The 24,562-nt window shown below is 39.6% G+C and overlaps 1 protein-coding gene across 4 annotated transcripts in view; it reads left to right on the top strand.

The window, feature by feature from the left end:
* PCDH15 (protocadherin related 15) overlaps positions 1-24,562 on the top strand; it is a gene marked incomplete at both ends in the record, with an annotated part of 380,170 nt that overhangs the window by 266,646 nt on the left and 88,962 nt on the right. For all 4 annotated transcript variants that reach the window (XM_082311053.1, XM_082311051.1, XM_082311054.1 and 1 more), the window contains 3 exons: positions 5,436-5,552; positions 19,152-19,292; positions 21,582-21,694. In XM_082311053.1, the coding sequence (XP_082167179.1) occupies positions 5,436-5,552; positions 19,152-19,292; positions 21,582-21,694 (371 nt within the window). The remainder of the gene's footprint in view (positions 1-5,435; positions 5,553-19,151; positions 19,293-21,581; positions 21,695-24,562) is intronic.

Consider the following 24,562-nt stretch of genomic DNA (forward strand, 5'->3'; position numbering starts at 1 on the left):
CCAGCTCCTTCCTTCGGGCAGGATTTTCGACGTATCCTGGAACTGCCGTAGCGACTCCTGGTGCAGTTGACCTTTGCTGCTCGGGTTATGTTTTTGAAGTGCGGGATTTTATTTCATACACGCTTCTCCATCCTTTGGGAGGTGGATCTGCGGGAGCCACTGCGAAGTCAGAGAGGAACACTGGGACTGCTCCACTTTATCACAGAAACTGTCATAAATCCTGGTGACTCCAGGATCCAGGACCTGCCAAAGTGGCGGAGCTAGGGTAGCCTCTGCTCACTGCCTGCGGGTACGCGGATCTGTGCTGTCCGTGCTGCGCTGCACACACAGGGCACCCTGAGCTGTATGCACTTCAGATGAAGTTAAGGGGCAGTGATGGTGCAGGGAAGAAGGCAGACATTTGATTCCAATTTGTGTGTTTCCCAGATTAGTGAATGAGGAAGAAGAGGTGGTTCCTTCACCCAGATGTTAAACACTTGTATTGTTAACTTAGTGGAGTACAAGCACTAAAGGTCTCTTGGTGTCCCCATAAATCAAAAATATATTAATGTCTCTGAAGTCCATTTAAGTTTACAGGTTAATTTTATGCTGGGAACACTGTACTGCAGGTATTTTTCTTTTGCTCCAGTTGTGCATTGCCCTCCCACATCAGCAGTCACCACCTGTCTAGGAGCACCTCGTTTAGTATTAGTACATTACAGCTAGTGACCGTCTTAATGATTTTTAAATTACATATTGATTTGCTCTTTAACGCCTTTCCTCCCCCATGCTTTGTTTCTCTTCATTGGCATTCCTAGATGACTGTCTTAGTTCACCAACATTTTTGTTCAGCATTTTCATAATCTTTGCGGACAGGTCAGTATTTGTTTCCTACAAACCTTTTGCTAAATAAGAACCCTTTAAATCTTGTGAATGAGGTGTGTCTTGTTCAGAGGGTAAGGAAGCGGGTCAGGAAGCGGGATCATTCATGTGCTAAGGGTGACGTCTGAGTTTACAAATGAGTTGGCATCAAGAAATCTCTTAAATCTCTTCATTTGCTTTTGAAGGTACTAATGTGGATTCTCAAGAACAATAATATTTGAGCATCTCGCCCATATTGGGCTTCTTTCATGCCTGATTCTTAATCTTTGTGCAAGGGAAAGATGTAAGGATGCGTCCTGTTCTGCTTTTATGTGCTGCCCAGTGTGAGCAATGTGAAACAAAACCAAACAAAAAGTGGTAGATGAAGAGCATCTATGATAGGGGGAAACCTTTGGGGTTTTTATGCTGTGACTTTCACTGTGTTTTGTAAACAAAGGTGTATAAAACTATAATAAATCTGCAGCTAGATGAGCAGTGACACAAAGGGTGTTCTGTATTTCTATATTAATATGTGGCTGCTATTACCTTACTGTCAAAATACACAGCCCAAGTATTTTAAAGTGAGATATATAGAGAATTCATTACCTGTATTTTCCATTTACATATTTTTGTGTGTGCCTGATAGTTAATAGCAGCCTGGATTTATGTGATCAAAGCAATGAACTGTGAACAGCTGTAAGATGCTGCAGTTTGGCCACAAGAGCATGTGTAGGATTATGCCCCAGTTTTAAAAGGTGGTTACACTACTTCTTTGTAGAAGGTTACTACCCTATTCCTAACCTGTGGTTAGGGATTGCACTTACATGCTGCATCCATTTCTATGCAAATTCAGGTTTAGTGGTGTTTTAAGCAGAAGCCATCAGGTATAGAGTAATCTTCAATTATTCAGCTGTGCAAAAACATGTCTGTCTACATCTTTGGCCTCCAGTAATGACAGAAGCCCAGTACTTTCTCTAAATGTTATCTTTTTGCCCAAAGTCCCTCTGTGATGAAAACCTGAAAACTGTTTCTCTGCATCTGTCAGGGAATGCTGAACACTACTCACTGTTAAGTCCACTTTGATGGAAGAAGATTGAATTGGGGACCTTGACTACAGGGGCACAAGTTTTGGGGGTGGGATGGGGTGGATCATGCCCATGATCTCTTGAGCTATTCGCAGAAAATACAGTGTGCGCTTTCCTTCTGTGCTCTAACAATCAGATCTAGCCTGTATTCCATCCTTTGTGGTGGTGCTTTTTGCCAGAAAATCAATAATTTCTTTTTGTGACCTTTTTGGTACCTTTAAGTGCCCATAAAACATAAAGAGAAATTATACCAGTTGAAAGAGGGAATAATATATTAATTTCTCCAACATGTCTCTAGCAAAATCTCTACTTACTCTATTGGGAATTGCCCAGAAGAGTCATTTCAAGAAAAAAAAAGCCCCATTCCATGTCATCTGCATGTTTTGCTTGTAAACCTTCTGCCTGCAAAAATCTCCATTCTGCTTCTAGCAGTTATTCATCGTAGACATTTGCGATGAGGAGATGAGACTTGATCACCTGTCTGTAATGACAGTCTTGCTCTCTCTGAAGTGCGCTTACTGCAGCTGCATAATGAGAAGACCTGTGGTGATTCTTATGGGGAACCTTTATTTTGATAAAAGTGGAAACATTTAAGCTTGAAGTCTGCTATAAAAAAATTAGTGGCTGCTTTAGGATTCGGGAAGAGATGAGCCAGGAAGAAAAGCACATGTGCTGTTCTGTCTAGTTCTGACTGAAACATTTGGTGCCTATTCGGTCAGCTCGGCTAAGGTTTATGAGGCACAGTCATGCATAAAGCTTGTCTTAGAGAAAAGATAAGTTAGAGAGGTAGAAGGCTTTCTGTCCTACTTTATGCTTTGCTTTGTATTCCTGTGTATTTTGTACTGGTCCATGTGTCTTGAAAACTAGGTACGTTAAGTAGGATGACTTAGTCATTTTCTATAGCAGAGGATGTAGTGTGTCATCTTTAAACAGGATTACGCTTTCCAGTACCTCATGTCACAGATTTTCAGGTGCTAAGGTCACATAAAGGTATTCAAAAGATAAAAAAACATGACACTGATTCTCCCCACCCCGCAGTGAGCAAACAGCAGAGTGTGATCTCTTGCTGCTATGCCAAAGAAAAAAGACCAGATATGGCTGTGGATTTGCAGGTGCACAGAGAGATGGATTCAAAATAAATGAGTAAATATAGACAGAAGGCTGGGTTATTCCAGAAACTTAACCTGCTTCATGGAGGTGGTCCTAAGCATCCAGATCATGAGAAGAAGAAGCTGCAAAAAAATGCGTTGCTATAAGCATAATATTGGGTCATTACCTCAGATGGAGACTTCATAGGACAGAAGGTGTCTTCTCTGTGTATGCAGTTTGTAAAAGGTTGTATCCCACTGGAAAACTTTCAGGCTCTACGAACCAAAACAGTTCCTGACTTACACAGTTGTATAACCTATGCATGTAGTGTTGTATCACATTTCTCCTATCATACCGGAGATTATTTTTACTATTCCCTCCCTAAATGCCTAGGATTTCTGTACTCATAGCTACTTTGTGTCTACTTCAAATAAAGTAATTCCCTGTCTTTTCTTTGAGGTAGAATAGCTGTGAATGGAGTCTTACAGTGTGAGATTGCTTGTATGATGCTGGTTTCTTTGCCACAGCGATATATTGCTCCAGAGTGGAGTTTCTGGGAGCAAAATGGAACGACAGATAGCTTATTTTACAAACACAATGTCACTTTGCAGAGTCGTGAGAAACAAGAGTGTTCATGTAAAATACTCCTGTGTATTGAATTCTCTGATGATGTAAATTATTTTCTTGCAAACAGGTCAAGAAATTGAAATTATAAGATTCAATTCCTGAATTCCATGCAGAAATGCTAATCTGTTTGAAGTTGAATGTTTTTCCGAAGTGTTTTCATTTGCATGCTCTCCTAGTTTGAATTGCCTAGTAGTCACTTTTTGATGATCCAGATGATCTTTGAAAATCTGAAAATCAGAGAAAAAGCATTTCCAGTGCCTTGAAGACTTGAATTGCAGACCTTTCAGCAGAACAAAATGCATTAATTATTCAGGCATGACTGCATGGACTTGTAACAGTAATTTTTTTTGTATCGATAGATGTTTATTATACTGTCATTTCCTCTGATGAGGTATGGAAGAATGTTTTAAATGGTTGTGTAATATAGCGTACTAGCCAGTATCAGCATACTGCATTTGCAGCATGAAGAGCTGTGACAATAGGTAGAGGCATCATTGCGTAAACTTTTGAGTGGCTGTGTTTGTGTGGGTTACCTAAGAGATGGGGGGCACCTGTGTTCCCTTATAGCTCAGGCACACATTCTGCTTTAAGGAGAAAAAAGTCTGCTCCTCATTTGTGGATCAGTAAGGTCACTCTTGTGTGCTGATAGCATATGATGCTTCTTATTTGTTCTGAAAAAAAGAAAAAAAAGAAAAAAAAACAAAAAAAACCAAACAAACAAACAAACAGAAAATAGAATCTGTGTTACCCATATGTGCAAAACAATGGAAGTAGTATGCAAAAATGAATAAATCTGTTAATAAATCTGTTCTCGGTAGAATTCAAGCTAGGGAGGTGGCTCTGTGGAAAAAAAAGGAAATCAGTTTTATTAGTAGAATAAAGATTGTGATTTAGAGATGTACGTTTCATCTTTTTAAAGGAACATACAGGTAAATTTTCTGGAACTCTCTGTGAGAGAATTTTGACAAAAAATTATTTTCTGACAACTTATGACAGTCAGAATGAATGCCTTTTTAAATAACCTGTGATGCCGATTGAGTTCCTAAATGTTCGCGGCTCCTGATGCATGCGGCACTAGGTCACCGAGAGCCACAGGCGACTGACTGCTGCATTTGCCTTAGTGCCAGCTTGCACAATCCCACACAGCCTCGTGTTTGGGTGAGCTTACATCTTTTACACAAGGAGGTACCCACGAATGTGTGTGTGTGTATATATATATGGCGCTGCGCACACATATATAGGTGTGAAAGTATACATATGTGCATACACACACTACTACATCCATGAGATTGGGCTTAACTCAAGCCTTTGAAGCTTCTTTTTGACAATGTACACATCAGTCTGAAGAACACTGTCTTAAGCTCTCGTGAGGTGTCCATACTAATCTGACGTTATATTTTCCGTTCATGTATTGCATATTAGAGGTCACAAACACTGTCAAGCAGCAGCAGCAGCTCATTCATTTTAGAAAATTAGCAAAGCCATGTTGGCCCACTGCTTGAGAAATGGGCGTCATGGAAATCTCTGTTTACTTGTGAGACTGTGTGTTTATCTGCAGAAGTTTCTTCTGTTGATCTGTCTCACATGAGTATTTTTTTTGAAACTTTGGCACCTTCCCCTTGTGTGCTAGTTTTGTGCAGCGGTAATGGAATTGAGAGCCGAGGGAGACTGTGAATGGCAAATAGGATTCCTAATGAGGAAGGAGTGATTGGGTAGAGTTTGGAAAAAACGATTGTGAATGTGTCTGTAATTTTGTTTGAACTTCAGAACTAAACTCTTAATTATGTTTTGCAGGATATGAACGATTACTCTCCAGTATTTAGCAAAAAGCTCTACAGGGGAATGGTGGCTCCTGATGCAGTCAAGGGCACTGTTATCACTACCGTTTCAGCTGAGGATCAAGATCCTCCGGTAAGCAAAAAGGTTCTATTAATACTCTGCACCCAGGAGGGAAAAATCTTTAACCCTCATAAGTGACCTAACTCTCTCCACAGCAAAGGTGATTATTATGAGTTTCACAGAGCAGTAACTCATACATTTTTTATGTCAGCCTGTCCTTTGTCGTTCTGGACAGAGGTTGCATTTACAATGCTTGTTCCTGAAGCTGGCAAATCAATGATACAGCTCCTTTCTGTCAGGAAGATTTTTGGAAAGCTTTTTATTCACAGTGTAGATGAATGAGAGGAATAGGCAGGAAAGGAAGCCATGCCTGTCTTTGGTAGAGCTCTGCAGCTTAAAGAGGAAACAAAACACAACTTTGTAAGATTGTCGCTTCCTTGATTTCGCAGTCATTGTGCATTTCCAGTCTTGAGACATCACAGGGTCACGTGGAACCGTACAGCTCACCAGCCAGCTCTATTGGATGTGCAGTATTTGAAGAGAGTGCACCTGTTCTGGGGATAAAGTGTATTTCTGCCACTGACTTTTATCACTGTTCCCTGGTGAAGCACTTGATTGACAGAACTGGGCACATATTTTTGATTTGTTAGCTATTCTGAAGGGTAATATCAGTTTTTGTAATCAGAGGTTGATGAACATTGGTGACCAGATGATACACTGAGGACAATAAAAGTCAAAGATGTTCTGCCAGCCAGGTTTAATTTTTAATTGTTAGCGTTTGGCATATTAAGGAGAATAATCCTCAGGGACAAGAGTTCAGAGAGAATGTGCCATGCACATTAAAAGCTGATGGCAGTGCTTTGACACAAATCAACTGTAGCTTAGCTAAATATGCTACATAGTAATTTATTTACTACCCAAGGACAGAAATGCTAAAGCACTGTTTCTCTAAGGACAGTCCTGTTATCCCCTTGTAAAAAGTCCTAACATGCAAAGGTAAGTAAATTCCCTGCAGGTGATACATATCAGTGGGGTGTTACTGAACTTGGAGGCATTTAAGGTAGTTTATAACAGCTGAAGATCTTGACTATTGTTTGTTTAAAGTATATGAAAGACAGTAGTATCATCAAGTAGGTAATGAATAGGGGAGTATAAGAAATGTTGGTGCCTGATTTTGAGTGCTCTGCTTGCAGAATGGAGCCCGAAGTGTGTGTTAAGCTCCTTCCATAGAGCACAGGCACATTAGAATAGGGTCCCAACCAGCCAACACGTTAATCACAAATGTGCTTAATTAAAAGCAGAATAGTCTGCACATGTATGCACTAGACTGATCAGCAGAGGCAAGTGGGAATTTCTAGTGTCTTGCTTTAGAGATGCTTTTAAAAATGTATAGCCTAGGACCTCTCTCTTTGTGGCAGGCACCTACGCTCTCCTTCAAAGACCCATCTGGGTGTACTCATAGCTTTTAGCATGCAACTAGGAGAAAGATGATGTAGTGGTAATGTCTGTTCTCTCTTTGCATCTTGCTGTATTAATCTTGCTAGGAAAAGCCTTTCCGTGGGATGTTAGAGGCCTAGGCTGCCTTCCTTCCACTGACTGAAGGATTCCAACCTTCAGCTCTGTTTTCATATAAAATAGCTTAACTACCAGGAAAGAGGCTGGCCAGAGCTCCTAACAAACTTGAGGCGTCTCTGCAGGTGCGTGGAAGTCTTCCAAGCCAGGAAGTTGCTGTAAAGGTAACAAGCTGCAGCACCTGTAAAGATCAGCAGGACATGCAAGGTTAACCAGATTTGCACCTGCATCACCTGGTCCTTTTCTGGACTTTGAACTGTAATGCCTAAGCAAGGGGATATATCTCTGGTAGCATTGTAGAAGTCTAAAATATAGAACTCCCTGCTATAGCCCTTCAGAGGGCTTCGTAAGCGTTCATATTTTTGTGGCCTACCTACACTCTTGCTCCTACTGCCTTTTTGCTCTGTGGAAGTCTAGTGCTTTTGTCTGACCTCCTTTGCTGTTCCCTGGGTTGCACCAGGCCTAGGTCTCCACCATCGTCTTAGTCACTGTTTAAAACAGTGATTTGTAGGGCAAAGTAAGCTTGATTGCTCAGATCTCACACTTATTTGCTAGAAAACAATTTTGAAATTGATTTAAGACTATTTGATTCTACTCTGTGAATTACTTCTAGTGTCATGTTTCATGAATGCCGTATTCTTCCATATGTAAGCACAATAACGTGGCAATTACAGAAAGGAAACTGAGATCAAAGTGGGCAAAGTTTCTGGGTGGCCTGCAAGGGTTATGTTTACACTACATATTGCACAAAGGTGTTAGCTTATTCTGCTAGCATTTCTTCCTGAATAAAACACTGTATTACTGGAGTACTACCACCACATTAGAAAACCTTGCCTTCACATAAATGGGTCGGGATTGCATTCAGCACTTCAGGGAGTTCAGCAGATGCTGCTTAGCTGGAGAAGATTCTCTGCCTAGGAATGACTTGGGAACCAGGGAGGTAGGGAACACCATTTCCATTCAAGAGCTCTCATCCTCAGCAGTTAGCAGCAAATAATTCAAAGGGCAACACTCTGCCCATATCACAAGTGAGTCGCTTCAGAGTGTTCTGCCAGTGGAGAGTGGGGAAAACTGGCTGTCCATGACTGTTGAAACTGTGTGATTTTTTGATTGCTGCAGTAGAAATCTAAAATATCATTCATTAGTCACAGTCCTATGGACTTGTCTCTACCCCTTGCACCAGTACGTATTTGCTCCTAGCAGGTTTATCGTACTGACCTTTGAGAAAAGTCTGCAGGAAAGGATGTTAAGGATCAATGAAACTGGGAAAGAAGATTCATTTCTATTCCGTGGAAATTTCAACATAAATGGGCTAGTGAGGATAGAAAAAAAAAAAAAAATTATTCATTGGTGCTAGGGAATCGCTTTTTAACTTGGTTTTTGTGCAGCTTTTATTTAATAGTATCTATTGCCCTACAGTAAGATATTTTCGTCTCAAGAAAGTATTTGCCCATTCTGCTATAACCTCCATTTTGTAATCCCAGGGTTTAATGTGTCTCAGATATCACTAAGATACTGGAAGAAACAAAACAGCTCAGAAACTGATTAGCATATACTTATAATAATTCTTAGTCCTGTGGAATCAGCATTTCCTAATGCAAAGTTATTTCACTTTTTCATTTTAAAAAAAAACCAAACCCTTCTGAACTCTCTTCTTTCCTAACGTGTCACTATCACTTGAACAGATAAGTGTAGATAACTGGACGTGGATAAGCTTGCATGCTATTTTGTACAGTGGGTACTAATGGCCATCTCTAGGTGGTATGAGAATGGCAGAATAAAAACCTAAAGTGCTCATGTCTCCCAGATTGCTTTCTTAGGATTTTCTCATGTATTTATACGGATTTCTTTTACATGGTTTTGAGTGGTTTGTATTTGAAAGATGAGGGGATCTCTTCTACTTCTGTGGAGAAATCAATGCACATGCATGAGAGAGAGATTGAAATTACTGAATGTGGGATCCTTTTTCTTACTATTATAACAAGCATAAATGCATATGACAGTAACGTTAAGATAATGTTCTTCAAAATCAATGGTTGCCTTTTGATTTTTATGAAGACTTAAAAATGAAGCTACCCTTAGGCATTCAATGAATACAATAGCCATAAAAGTTAGCCAACTATGGAGGAAAGCTTTTAAAATAGTTTTTGAAAGGTGGTACTTTATTTCAAACTAATGGCTGATAGTTTTTACTTACTATCAGGCATAAATGGCTTTGTTTCTTTGTCTGACTGAGCCAAACTGTTTAGATATTTTGTGCTACTGGCAAACCTGTATTTATTTGGAGCTGGCTTTGACGTTAAGTGGTGTCACAAAGTATTTCATATGAATTCACCAGAATTTTTTTTTAAAAACACACAACTTTTTCTCTGTTCAGCAAGAGTACCATCCTCTAAACTTGCCTTAAGGGAAAGAATATTCTTGGTTATCATCATCAATATTTTAGTTGTTTGTTTTGGGTTTTTTAACCTGGTGGAATCTTATTTGCACAGTACTGAGACATCTCTTTTGTCAGTTTAGGAAAAGAAATATATCTATTAAGAAAATAATTTTTGCTTTAAATTATGCATGATTATTAGGGCAGGTCCAATAAGAGCCTAACTAATTTGAAGTATCTGAGCCTGAATTTTTCTGTAGTCATTTTACAAGTAATGTAGACTATTCCCCTGTCAACATTAAACTGAATAAAAAAACAGAATAAAAGTCAAGCTAGATTTTTTTAATCATCTGCAATAGAAGCTTTTCAGACCTAATCAGCTCTTCAGAGACTGCCCACTGTCTTCAGCAAATCCCAACTTTGCTCTGCATTGTCAAATTAATATGGATGGTATGAGAATCCAAATTGAAACGCTCAGCACCTGCATATGATTTCTCTGCAGATAAGGCAGATTTGAATTTTCCAACAGCAGAGAGTGGGTTTGGGGCAGGAAGGTGGTGTTGAATGGTGTCAGTAGAGTTTGGCTCTCCATTTCACCCTATAGGCACCGTCCTCAGCCCGTTCCCCCTTTGAGCTGCTGGACTGGGGCTATTGTGATGTTGCCCTGTTGTTCCTCCTAGTCCCTCAACAGCAAAGGTGACAGCTGCAGTGATGGGCCTGTAAGTGGCAGAAAAAAATTTCATACCATTGAAGTCAACCTTAATAAATCATCATCTGTAGCACAGGGTGCAGGTATTTTACCTACTGTGTTACTTCTTGACTGTGGAAGCGCTCATTCAGTGATGTTCCTGAGACAAGATCATTTATCTGTGGCTTTTGACTTTTAAAGGCCAAGTCATAAATATAAATGCAAGCATTAAATGGTCAGTGAGGGTGGCATGGGTACAAAAAGTAATGTAGGTGAAAGATGAGAGGTTGGAAGGGACTTGTGGCATAGAGTTTTCTGGTTTACAGTAGCAGTGTATTTCCTAAGTGATTTAGAAACTTATAGCATATAGATATGGAAGTGCCATGAGTGACTACGATATGCTTCCAAAAACAGTCACAAGGAATAAGACTGAGCTTTTGCTCTTAAATGAAGTACTGTTTGATTAATTTATTGGAAATGTACATTACACGTTATCTTGTTGTTTTTCTTTAAAAAACTTCCCCCATCAAATCTTCATGCAGTAAATTGTTTGCAACTCAGTGTATCTTACATGTATGAATGTGTATACGTGTGAAGGAATGAATGGCTGAGTCAAGATGAAGATGTGTAATTTTCTTAATTTAACTATACAAACCTGATGCCTAAAACATTTAGCCATCATTAGAATGCAACTGTTAATAATAGGATTGGTTCGGCTGCAAAAATCTATGGATTTCTGGTTACTCCTAACAGTTACTAATTCAAAACAAAAATTATCTGTGCCAGATTCAAATGCTCCCAGGTAGGTATTTTGTTATGTTTTTATTTTGACCTGTGGATTTCCAAGTGGTCAAAAAAATCTTGGCCTGAAGGTACAAGAGATCTCTGATAGTTATTCCTTCAGGTCCTTAGTGAAATGTCAATTAAAACATAGAAACCAGTGCTTTTCACTAAAGGCCAGAGCAGGATTTGAAGGGCTGTCTTGAGCAAATGTCAGTTTAAGTTCTTACCACTGTTTCCTTTCCCTTCCAGTTTGAATTCACTTTTTTGCAGTGACTGAGAATATGAATTATGTTTCAGAAATTACTTTTGCATTTGTTAAAAACACTCTAATTTGAAATACTGTTCTGGTAGTTGAAATCTGGTAAATTTTGATTTGCATGCGTTTCATGGGATATCCTAAATCAACATATTGTCCTTCGGTTTATTGGAACAATCCACAGTATATTTTTCTACAGTTTTGAAATAGTTACATGGTATCTGACTTTTCAAATTACTTAGTACATCCTATAGTTGCTCACCCTGTCTTTCCCAGAAGAGCTTACATCTAATTCCAGACACACTACATGTAAAGGGTATGAAAATACTAAGCAGAAAGCAACAAAAACAGGCCGAGGGAGCCAGAGGGAATTATGGTAATAGACTAGAGCCATGGTTATATGGCTGCCAAGGAAAAGCTTGAGTACAGCTTCAATTCTTTCTAAATAACTAGTATACCTTAGTAAAGCCAAAATCTTAAATTTTACAAACGTTGCCATTGAAATTGTTGAGAGAGCTGAGCACACTTTCTGTTTAACATTTGAATAATCCCCTTAAGGTATAAGTACTCACGTATTCAAAATATTTTGTTGTGTAGAGATCTGAAAGAAGAGAGTGAGGTAGCTTTTAGACCAGTTGAGAAAAGTTGTGAAGAAGCAGACAGGTGAGGCATCACAGCCACTGTGCAAACTGAGCTAAAAGGGTGATAACACTGTGTTAGGAGGCTGCGCTGTGTAAGTGGGAAACAGCAGACACAGTTGTGTGTCGAGGGTTTCCCTCACGTATCATCCTGAGGTTTCTTTCCAGAAGTGTTGTCCAGCTGGAGCTTAAGAACTTTGTCTATTTATCTGGGGTTTCTTAGTATCCAGGAGTGGATTAGTTTAGGCTGTTGGACGTCACAGTCAAGCGTCATGTTCAGAGCAGGTCTGGACCCCTGCACAGTGAAGCTGTGCGCCCAAAACGCGCTTGGACTTCCCAAGCACCAGGTGTGCAGAGTGACTCAAATGGACTTTGCTGTATTTGTGTTGCCGAAGTTGCTCCAGTGAGTCCCAAATGGGTTTGACTCGCTGTACACACAGTGTAAATGGGTGTCTGAGTAATCCCAGGCAGAAATATGAAAAAACTAAGTGAGAAACCTAATTATTTTCCACTATTAAACTCCTTGCTTTGTTTCCTGGAAGAACTCTAATGACCCTATTTGAGTTTAGTTTCCCCACCAACTCTTTTGTGTTGAAGATAGTGATCTGACCCAAAGACAAAGTCAAAAATGGTGAAAGGTGCAAGCAGGTACCCTGTGTGAGGTGCGTAATTTTGCAAGGGTTTTGTGTGGCTGGGAAACCACAGAAACGCTGCATCTCTGCTGGAGGTGCCAAAGAAATGCTTCTAGCAACCAAGGTAGATGTGATAATATCCTATAGAAAAATATTTATTTTTAAGTGCTGCTTTGCTTTAGCTAACACAAATGTACGCAGCTTTGGTTTCTTTCAGAGATGCTGTCAAGTCTTTACAGAGATACATGGAGTCCCCCAAGCCTGGACAAAGCCAGTGTCTGACTCTCTCACTGACACTTCTGAATTTTATTAGCACAGTCTTTAGTATCCCCAGCCAGCATCTATTGCCGTCTATTCTTTGGGCAAATAGGTGATCCTTTGTAGCTGAAGAAGTCTGAAGCCTGTTGGTATAGATGCGGAAATCCCTCAACTTAACGTCGGTCAGATGCTGAGAGAGTCCTCAGGACTGTTTATAATATTTCCCCTCTCAGTGCTCAGTTTCAGAGCTTAGCTCTCAAAGAATGACAAGTGGCCTGCCCAAAAGGAGAGCTTCTTAAAATGCTTCAGGAGAGGCAAGTGAAAACACATGGAACCAGTGCCTAGACACCACTTGGGCCATCTGGGTGCATCACCACGTCTGCACTCAGCAGCTGTACGGAGACACAGCTGAAGTTGCTTTTAAACTGCCTCCCTCTTGCTGCTTTTCCATTCTTGGTCTTGGGTTTTGATTTAACTTAAATTAAAAATAAATGCTAACCCGTATGGTACATGGCCACAAAAAAAAGGCACAGTATCTTTGTTTCCTACACAAGCTAATGTATAGTCTGAATTAAAATGGCAGGGGCAGTGACTTCAGGAGCAAGAGAAAGGAAGGCAAAAGGACTCTTGTAGCTCTGTGGAATGATCAAACCAAATGCACAGCAGAGCAACAGTTTGCTTTGAAACTTTAGAGGTCAAACTTGATCAGTCTCAAGGCTGGGAAGGTTTTGGTGATGAGAAAGAGCTTTAAACCTGGTTTATTTCCTGTTGTGTACCAGAGTTTACAAATCTGTATTCTAAATGAGACAATGACGCGTAGAGGGATTTGAATGGTGGTTGCTTTTTGGCCTGACAAAGGGGCTACCGATGATTATGTTCAGCAGGTCTGTACAGATGGCTGTACATAGACTGAATTATTCAAGGACACCTGAGATCATCCTTGGAGAGCAGAAGAAGAGTTTTCTTCGTTGTGAACAGTTTTTGCTTTATTGAAGTGGCGTGGTGATGAAAGATGCCAGATGATTATGTCTATGTTCTCAAAGCTCTTAAGCCTCCAAATATTTTGAAAAGAGAGCAACATGAGCTATTTGATAGATGCTTAGTTTGCTTGCTTTGTTTGTCAGAAGGTGAATATTCCCAGGACTGATATAACTCGAGGTGTTTGCTTTTCCTCTATATGCCTTTTTTTTGTATGCTTTATCACAGTAAAAGCTGGAATATTTCTTCCGTGGTCAATTCCCCCACATATTCTGATTTTGTTGATTTGAAATGTCAATAGAAACAGATGCAGAACACTAATTTTAATGAGCAGCCAGCTTCCAGAGCTCCAGAACATCCAATTTAATGGTTTATCCAATCTCGCAACACCTTGTAAGGTTTCTGTTCAATGGAGCCCTTTTGTCAAATTGAGAGTAATTGTCCTCATTGTTTTACAGGCACCCACTAAAAGTAAGATGCTAACAGATATTTAACAAGAGATTTCACAAATATTTAATTGGAGATAAAAGCATTTTCAGGCAGTCCAGGGCTTGATCTTTTAAAAACTATTACTGTTGGATTTCATAGTCTCTGCTGGAGATTTGTATATGGGAAACATGCTGCAAATTCAATGAGTTCTTAAAGTAATTTTATCTCATGGCTTTACAAGTTCATGTTCTTTTTTGTGTTCAGCTTGTTATCGTTAATAATTCAGAATTTCCAGATTTGGTAATTCAGAATGTCAGGCCCTCTTGTTGAGTTGCATACTAAAGAATAAAATCCTTCAAATTTTAGAGTTTATATCAATAAATTTAGGGTGAATATACGTGAGTGCACCATTCACAACCCACAGCTGGTATAAGACCCACCAAAATAATTCGCCTACTCTGGTCTGCCCCATCTTTAATGGTTACTTTACTTTGAGCATGTTACAAAGAACATGTGCAGCAACCTGTAAATGTTGGTTTTAGCATCACTTTGCAATGTTTTTCATAGAATTAACTTTCCAAATTTGCTTTAGTGAAGTCTTCACAATGCAAATCATTCAGATTTGTGTTGACATCTACAGATGGAGATAATTTATTAAACTCCTTACCAGTTTCACATTTTATCTATAACACCCTCCAGAGTTTTCTGACTTCAGTCAGAAAGTGGCATTGAGTACAAAGAGACTCGGTAAGTAAGTCTGTATTCATTATGCCACTATTCCGTACTAGTACTTTTAGTGGTAAAATCCAGGTCATTTACCAGATGCCCATCTGGGATCTTCAGGAGTAGACTGCAAATGAAAGTGAAATGCATTTTTTCCTGCTCTTTCCTGGGCCAAATCATTCTGGCTTTGTATCTCTGTTACCCATTTAGGTAGTGGAAGTAATGATTCCTAGCTTCCTTTTGAATTGCTTGCAAAAATATGCATGAAAACAGACAGAAGTTACTGTTGTGTTCCACTTCTCACCATTTTTCCTGGCTTTATTGCATTACAACTTCTCTGCAACCCATCTATGCCTGTTGAGAGTTATCTCGACGGTGCACTTGTGCACCCTCCACAGCCTCTTTGCCCTCGGCCTCCGTGTGCAGCCTGATCGTCTAACGTAAATGTTGGGGACATTTTCATACCTGTCAGCTGTGTCACAAATGAATGTCATTTCCTCAGAGCAGATAGAAACTTAAGGAATTACGCAGCAATAAAAGAAATAATTGGAGCTGGATGAGCTTTAGATCTAGGTTTCTTATTAGTCTTGAACTCTCAGGGAAACTTCGGTTTGAGAGAATGAACATGGTTCCTGCCAAGTGCAATCCTTGCTCTATGGTTTATTTGAGAATATTATCTGCTATATTCAAGTTTTGCTGTAGACATAGGAATGCGTCTAAATTAATTTAGAACAGAGGGGAAAGATGATTAATATTTGAGATAATTAAAACCTGCTTCTAAATAGATTTCCCTGGGAAATCTCTCTGGAGATTTTTCTAATTACATTGGTGCCAAAATGCAGTAAATAAAAAATAAATTCTTGGTTTGTTATTTTCAGAAATGACAGGAGAAAAGTGTACTTGATAGTTATATCAGGAACAATAACCTGATGAGATTTTTGTTTATTTAATAACAAATTACCTAGTGTGTGCAGGTTTAATGATGATGATAGCTTTTAGTCTTCCAAGCAAATGTGAGGACCATTACTCTGAAACCAAATAGAGTGGATTTCAGCAGGTAATTTCCTCTTAATTATAATGTTGAAGAAAAATGACTGAGTCAGAGAATGCCAGGGGGAAAGTTGTATAATCACCTCTGTTACGCTGTGATCTCTGAAATTTCTCATGTTTTCAAGGATTTGCACTCATTAGTGTGCATGGTCCCGTGAAGTACTTTTAACTATTAACATGGTCTTTCATATATTACTTCACTAAACACCAAAACATCTCTGGCCGATCCAGTTCTGAATTGTTAAAGGTGCTGGCTTGCCAGCGGCACGGGGGCGGTGTACTGGCTAACAAACCCTTCTGGGCTGGATTTCCTTGGAGGGCTCAAAGAGGCAATGGCCTCATCGCTGCTGCGGTTCGGATCATCCAGAGGAGCAGCTCTGCAAGCCTCCCCAGAAACTCTGTGAATGTCTCGGTTGCATCCAGCCCTGGCTCGCTTCTCTTTATGTGCAAGGTGTTACGTGCACAGGGAGGAAGGCTGAGGTGGCCTGGCTGCCTTGTTCTCTGTCTTACTCTTTTAGTGTTAGACTTAAGTATTCTTGTTCTTTTAACAGCTGTAAAATTGATACCACCAATTAAATTCTTACAAGCTACCTATAATTTGTAATTCAAATAAATATTCTTCGCTGAAGAGTTGCTTTTCTCACATTGAAGTATGGTTTAATCATTGAATAGTCCTACTACTCATCAGAAGTTAATGTGGCAAAATCTGACACCGTGTTATACAGCTCTGTAGCGTGCATTAGCATGATGTAAAATGCCTGTGCTAAATCCATTCCAGTAAAGCTTTTAGTTTAGACTATGTATTTTGACTGAGCACTTCAGTGCACTTTTGTTGTATCAACAAAATGTTGATGTGATTTAGTGAGCTTAAACCACTTTTGCAGCTGTTTCTATTGCTGTTTACAAAAGTAAATTTCCTGTTCCCTTGTAGTTAGTAGCTGACATGGTACATTGAATATATTCTCAATAACAGCAAAGCTGCTTTCTACCACATCATTGAATACAGATGAAAATTACCAATTCGCTATTAATGACACTGTGGGCTCTGATATTTGGCTGTTTAAATACAATGTAAAGGTCAAAAATGAATCTGAGGTCTAGACTCAGAGGCATTAAGAAACTGAAATCATACTGGTGACGGGACCTGAGTTTCTAAGTGCTTCTCTGAATCTACTCCTAAATATATTTAGCAAATAACCTAGTTAGAATTTTGTGAAACGTCCCAAGTGTCTACATATCCAGGTAACACAGACTTTGGTCTACTGAAAAATAGTTATTCAGACATCAGTATGCAAAAAAACCCGTTATTTGCTTTAAACCCCTTCTTTAACGCCGCTTTTTCTTGCAGCTCTTTAGTACATAGTTTATATTCATACTGGCTTCTCTGCTTTAGTAACCTTTTAATCTTTGAAAACAGTGGATTACTATCAATACTAGTGAAGAGGCACTCACTGAGAATGTTAAAATTTGATGTCTCCCCCACATCCTTTGTAAACAGTCAGTGGTACAATTCGTCTCATCCGAAAAGGTGATGCCTGACAGAAGTGGCTGCTGGGTGCCAGGTTAGATGGGTGCCGGGAACTGTCCTGCCGCTACCAGAGAAGCTCCTCCAGGCGCACATGGGAAAGTGGCTGTTGCAGCAGAGCCTGGGGTGCTACCAGGGAGCGGTGGGACTATGGAGATCCCAGGGACAGGCATTGCCAGCCATTTTGTTTTTTTCGGGACTTGATAGATCGCACAGGTCAGCACAAGCTGCTGGAGCCCTCCCATCTCTCTGACGTGGGAGTAGCTGCCTCTTAGGCTGTGCTTACAGGCATGGTGTTACTCCACGTCCTCTGAAGGTCCCTGGAGGGTGACTGCTGAAATGAGATCATTGGAATATAATAGATACTTTAAGAAACTTCATTCTTCATAATAAATGTTATTTATTTAGGCAGTTAGTGTTGAAACAATTAAATCAGGTAAATAGCCCTCTGTTAGAAAATGCTGAGTTACTGATCTGAAAAATTAATCTATTCTATCCTCTGGCAATGCCTCTTCTGATTCCTCTATTATTTTGGTATTGTGGGGTGCATATGCAGGCAATTTGTGACACATGTGTGGGCTGGCTGTGCTTGTTCCTTGTCATTGAAACGGGGTTTGAACAGTGGGGAGGGTTCGTTACGGGGCTGCTTAAAATCCATTTGCAAAACTGCATTTTCTGTTACCACTGATATGACAAATATATTCTCCTTTATGTTTTCTGACATTGTGCTTAGAGCCAGCCCTGATATCTAATAGTAAGTGGCACTGGTAGTGCTCAGCCTCCTGCCGAGAGGCAGAAGCCCTCTGTTAGAGGTGGGGAGGGCCATGGGTGTCCGGTCACTTCACACAAGTGCTTGTGACCGTCTCAGCCCCGCAGAGCGGGGCAGGCTGGCCTCTTCAGTGAGGAAGGCGTGGATGCGAGCTTTTAGATGGTTGTGCCCAAATTGCTAGACCTGTGCAGTTCAGCCACAGAAAGACCATGCGCTGGAATATGTTTGGAGGCGCTGCAGGCCCTATAATCTCTGTGTTTTACTTCTTAGAGATGAGGATTTTGAAATATATTAGTTCTTCATCCCTCGGCTTTGGTGAAAAGTAAAACCTTCAGATGCTGCTGTTTGATTTGTATGTCAAAAAGTCCATTTAGGCTGCATGATGAATTTGCCCAGGCAACCTGGTGCTGTTTTCATTTTGTTTCCTCTAAGAGAGAAGCGTGTGAATGTCACATAGGCTGGTCTGTCCTGTATGCAGAACTGTAGTCTGACTTTTCAGAAAATAATATAACACACATTTTCCCATCTTCAGCAACAAGACACTGTAACTTTCAGGACAAGCCGAGTAAGTGTTGGGGTTTTTAGAGTATTTAGAAGTTTCTTGAACTTCAAAGGAGTTTTTATAATATGTTAAAATATTTTTGAAAGGTATATTAGCCAACCTTAAGCCATGCCCATCTTCTGTTATTTAAAAATTTCAGTAGTTCTAAAACAGACCACTGCTTCTGTCTGTGTTTAAGTAGGTGGGTTTTTCAGCTCCCTTCTTTCCAAACCTCTGATCATTTTTCTTACTGGACCTCTCAGATGTCACTGTAAGACATTTTGGGGGGAGACAGGGAGGATGCTTAGTAACAAGCCCAGTTCCGAGGAAGGCAAACTGCAAGTTTTGTTTGTGATGGTCTGTTCACCAATGTTGCATTTTAATCCTTTACTGACTTCATGAGATGCATAAGAATACAAAAATATGCAAGTTGCTTTGGTTTTGCCTTACAGGGCACACCAGCAAGTCGAGTCCGATACAAAGTAGATGTTGTCCAGTTTCCTTACAGCGCCAGCATTTTTGACGTGGAAGAAAACTCAGGACGTGTAGTAACCCGAGTAAACCTAAATGAAGAGCCAAGTACAGTGTTTAAGGTATGAACTCATAGCTGTATATTGTCAGTAAATGTTGCCTGCATTTGGTGGAATTCCTTTCACCTTCCTGTTTTTCTGTGTTGCTTTATATTGCATAGACAGATGTGAAATTTTTGTTTGTTTCTTTACTTCCTTAATTTCTTCTTGGCACGTTTCATGCCTTTTTGATTTCAGAAAGATCTTGAATGGATGTGATTGCTACTGTTAGGAGGGCAGAAGAAACAGGGAGGCAGCTGAAGGAAACCTCAGTTTTTAAGTTACCTTGCTGATCTCTTTGTTTTCAACAGGGCCAGCTGTCAGCGTAGCAATTTTGTGAGAACTTTGTAAGAATGGCGAGATATCTTGTAAAGAAAGTTACTGTGCAGTCGAAGAGTTTGGGACTTCCTGTGCACAAGTGCTGTAATGTAAAAGCATTGGCTTTGAGGAGACTTAAATTACTATTGTGTTGTTACTGTTCCTGATGAGTCTCAAGTGTAGTTAGTGTGCAGTAAGTTATGATTTTAATCAAAACCATTGGGACAGATCTCCCCTCTTAAATCCATGAGTAGAGGGGCTAGTTAAAAATGAAAATTGAAGTGTGTCAGTAAACAAACAAAAAGAAATTATCTATAATATGTGGGGGTTTATATGTAATTTCCCTACTTGGAAACTGCCCACCTTCTGTATGGTCATTAAGGTGTGTTTTGTTTCTTCTTTCAGTTATTTATTTTTGAAATGAGGATTAGAGAGAGGCTTATTTGCGTACTTTGCCATTAAAAGGAATAAAGCCGCCGGCTGTTTTCCACTTCTGAGTGTCCAGTCAAGCGCTACTGTGAGCTAGAATAGCGTTGAAATGTTGTCACTGCTTTAGGAACTTAGGACAGTGCTAATTTGAGTTGTTTTCAGTTTTTAACTAACGTAGTAAAACACAAAGGGGCAGAGAATTATCTGTTGGTTAACATCACCAGAGTGTAGCTTTTCTGTTGTTGCACTTTTATTTTTACTTCTCATTAATTATTTTGTGCGACTGTTTTCTGAAGCTGTGATACATAACACGCAGGTGACGTGCACATGGACACGGAGCTACATTTCTATACGAAGACTGCTCTATGTTAGGGCAGGCTAATGGTAAATTTAGCAGAGCATTACTTTTCAGAAAATATGGATGCTTAGGGAATAAGTACAGAAAAGACTCTAGAAATCAGTGATGTGGAGATTTTAAGTTGGTATTTGCATCTAGACCATTGGGCCTGTATCTGCACTGAATCTTCTGTGAATTTTTCCAGTCAATTTTTAACATACTCATACTTTCTGCGATTACGATGTCTTGCACTGGTGAGTTCCCTAATACATTGGCTGAAAAAAATGCCTTCCTTTGTTTTAAGCTGTCTTTTCAGCAGCCAATTCTGATAATAGTTTGGACTCACAGAATTGAGTTGAAACCCCTTTGCTAGATTGAGGTGCTGTCCTGCTCCATCCAGTGACCTTCTGAAATAAGGACAAATTTAGAGAGAGAGGAAGCTGGAAAGCCGTCAATTACTCCATCTTCAGTGGGCTGGTCTCTCATCCTTTTGCTAGCAGATAGCTTACCTTCATATGAAAGCTGAAAATGGGTGAACCTATTTGTCCCAGCAGACAAGCACAGATTAAATAAACATACAGACATGAGTAAAGATCAGATAAGCAAAAGATTTATAATAGGCTGCCTTCGGACAAGGTCTTCTGGTCTTGTCCGTGTTTTAGCGTACTGAAGGTCTCTTTCCTAAGAGGATTTTTTTGGAGGGGAGGTAATGTTAATTTTTTTGTTTTGATAACAGACCTCATTTTAAATACGAATGTCAGCAACACAGAATTCTTACCTGGAACTTTTTCTGTTTTATTGGGGTTATAGGTGGTTTTTCAATAAAAATTGTTCCAGTGCATAAATGTACAATTGAACTATATACGGTTAAAGAAGTTGAAATTGATTCTGGAGTTCTGAGTAAGGACAGTCTGCGATTAGATGTGAAGGGAATCCCCTGAGAAATGTACGTGAAGCCAGCAATGTGTTTTGGAGAGGTATTTGTAGAAGAGTGTTGTATTTGAATTCCAGTTTACTGTGTTTCTGTAAATTTTCTATCAGATGGTTTAACTTGTGGATGGCTGTCACTTTTTTCCTCTATGCTTTGTTCTTATACAATGTCTGATTTGCAGTGAAAGAAAAGCTCATCCGACTTGTTAGACCTTGAAAATACAAGAAGTATTGTTGCAAGTCAACATAAAAAATGTTCTTGCCTATACTAAGAGAGTGATTTCCTGTATTGTTTATAGCTAGTGGTCATTGCGTATGATGATGGGGATCCTGTGAAGTTCAACACCACTACCGTAGAAATTGCTGTACTGCAGCCTTCAGTAATTCCACGGTTTACGCAGGATGAATACAGGTAAAGCATTTATTCATTCACATTACAACTGTTACTTTTTAAGTTGAAATAAGTTCCTGTTTGAATGCTAGTCTGAGATGCGGGGGCTACGAAAATACTCTGTTTTCAGTGTGGAAGTGCTTCCCCTGCATATACCTCAACTTTTGTACCTTCACCTGTTCACTTTGGCTCACGGAAGGAAATAAGACACAAAAATAAGGTTTGAATCAAAGCACCGAAAACCTTGTGTACTTAGAGCTGATAACATATTTACTGATGTTAACTCTTCTTTAGGAAATAAATTGGATGCAGCTCTGAGGAGAGAGCAGTCAGCGCTCAAGTCCACCAGAAGCACGACTGTGTGAAATTACATGCAGGACTTTTTTTTGCAGCACTCCCGTTTGACAAAGTGAGGGTGGCAAAATACTTTAGAGTTGCTTCCTTTTCTTAGCCAAGTTATTTGGCAGCCAGCCATTCCCTAATCATATCAGATAGTGGTGCAATTTTGCTGTCTTAACAGGTTGTCTCCAGCTGAAAAGATCTGGGCTGTAGGTGACAGTGATAGTGAGGAGAGGTTTGTTTGAAATTATCCTCTCAGAAGCTGTTGAAAATGTCAGTCATGTGGATAAACAAAAAATTTTGTGCATTGAAATTGTAGCTGGGATCGCCAGGGCTCTGGGTTAAGTTTCCTCCAATCTGTTTGAGTGTGTTTTGATCCTGTACACCATTCAGGTGGGACATGAGAGAATTCAGACTCGACCTCTTTGACATTACAAGTGCAGATGATAGTTATTATTACTACAGAGTCATGATTTGATAAAGTTTACCCTCTGACAATTTAATAAAATCAACCCCGTTTTCTTAAAATTAAGTAAAAAAACCCAAAAAGTGGTGCACAGGCTGATTAGTTTGTTAAATTTTGTTACAGAGTTACGGAGAATGTGTTCATAAACAGTTTGACATCTACATAATAATAGGAAGTGATGGGATCAATGCAACCAGCATCCCAATATCGAGAAGTTACAGCCTTGCTGCAATATGTGCTCTTGATTCCAATGCAGCGACATAATCAGTATCAGAATATAATGGCTTTTGTACATATATTTTTCAAAACAAAGTACTGCAGGAAATCAGAAAACAGAAATTGAATGTAACGTTATTGGCTTCAGTAGACCCTAATGAAAGGACTTGCTCAGCTGTTTTAAGGAGTTTAGATAAAAATTCATGATGTGCATTCTAGTCTTCCTCATGGTTAGAGTATTAGCATTTTGAAGCAATACCTTAAAGAAATGAAAAATAGCAAAATATTGCCAGTCCTCTACTAATTTTGTATTTAATCTTGAAACAAATACGAAATCTGAAGGAATAGTGGTAAATTATAAACTTTGCGTTTAATGATAGTGCAAATGATAATCCTTTGCTGAAGAATTTTTCTTGTGAGAGATTATTCCTGCTGCTGCCTGTATTTTATTAGATATCTTCAAATATATGAAGTGTAGTTTAGGTAATGTAGCAAAAGGTAGTCCTTTAAATAAAAGTGTTTCCATTTGTTACTGTAATTTCAGATATCATGTCAGTGCATGCGATTTCTGAATAATTTTTAAAGCCTTTCTGTAATAGACTTAACCTTCTGTGTTACTATTTTCAAGAACAAAATGAACAGGTCCTATATGCGTAGCTGTGAGGAAAAAAAAAAAAAAAGAACAAACGTGTAGCTATGTTTAACAGAAGGACATGAAGATATGATACTATGAGACCTTTCCAAGATACTCCATATTTTGGGTAAATTCCAAAAGCTAATTTACCTAGCCTCAGGAGCCAGCCAGGCGACTCTCTAAAGAGACTCTTCACTGCTAGGGGCATACTTAGTAATGCACTTTGTTTCCTTTTATAACTTTATTCCAAATCACCTTCAGCTTTAAGGAGCTTGTCCTTGAATCTTCTCTGGTGGCAAACGTGATCCTGAGCAGTGTGTTTTGGGAGAGGCTACAATGCAGCCACAGTGCTAGACCACTCAGGCCAAATCCAGAACGAGTCCAGCCTCAGGAGCGCTTGGAGCACGGTGTGGTGCACTCTGCGATGTAGAAGAGGTATTTTGCAGTTCTCGTGTCAGCCAACACGGTGTCTTTGTTTGCAGGATTGTGAGAAGAGACTTTAAGTTTCAGGAGCACAGGCAGAGTTTGCATTGCCTTCTGAAAAATGAACTGAGCTCACACTTCCTGAGGCCACCTTGAGCTCCAGTTTTATCCCAGGAGATTGGAACTTTTTTTCACTACAATGAAGAAAGCTTACAGTAAAAAGTGGCTCATATCCCCTAATGCCCTTAGATGACAACTGAATAACCCATGTTATCTTCTTTTCCTTGCAAACTCATCAGGATTAGCCGAATAGCCTAGTTTCTCTTTCCAAAGAAACAGCACTACTCCATTCTTGGTAAATTCTTTGATGTACACCATCGTAAAAAAGCCTCTTAAAATCTTTGGAGGGCAGCAAAGGCAGTTACTCATTTTCTTCAACGTCAGAAATTAAATGAAAACAACCCTATAACTTTCTGATTCAGTTCTGAGACTCTCTCAAACATTTTGGAGGAGGACTCATTTTGATTCCTAAGGTTTTCAGGGATTGTCACACTCTGCAAACTGCACTTTGTATTTGGTTTCTTGACAGTGATGCAAGCTGAAACTGGCAGGTTTCGTATAACCTTAATTTTCAGTTGACATAGTATAGCTTTAGGGTGAATGTCAGCACAGAGTAATGGTGCTGCTTGCAAAATTATGAACTGTTGGATGTGGATACTAGAATTTCTGAAGGATTGAGAATTAGTGGCTTTAGAGTGGATTAGTTGATTGATCTTTGCTTGCATAATTACCATAATCTGGATGATTCCAG

Source organism: Platalea leucorodia (genome assembly GCF_965183815.1).
Source record: "Platalea leucorodia genome assembly, chromosome: 4".
Lineage (NCBI taxonomy): Eukaryota > Metazoa > Chordata > Aves > Pelecaniformes > Threskiornithidae > Platalea > Platalea leucorodia.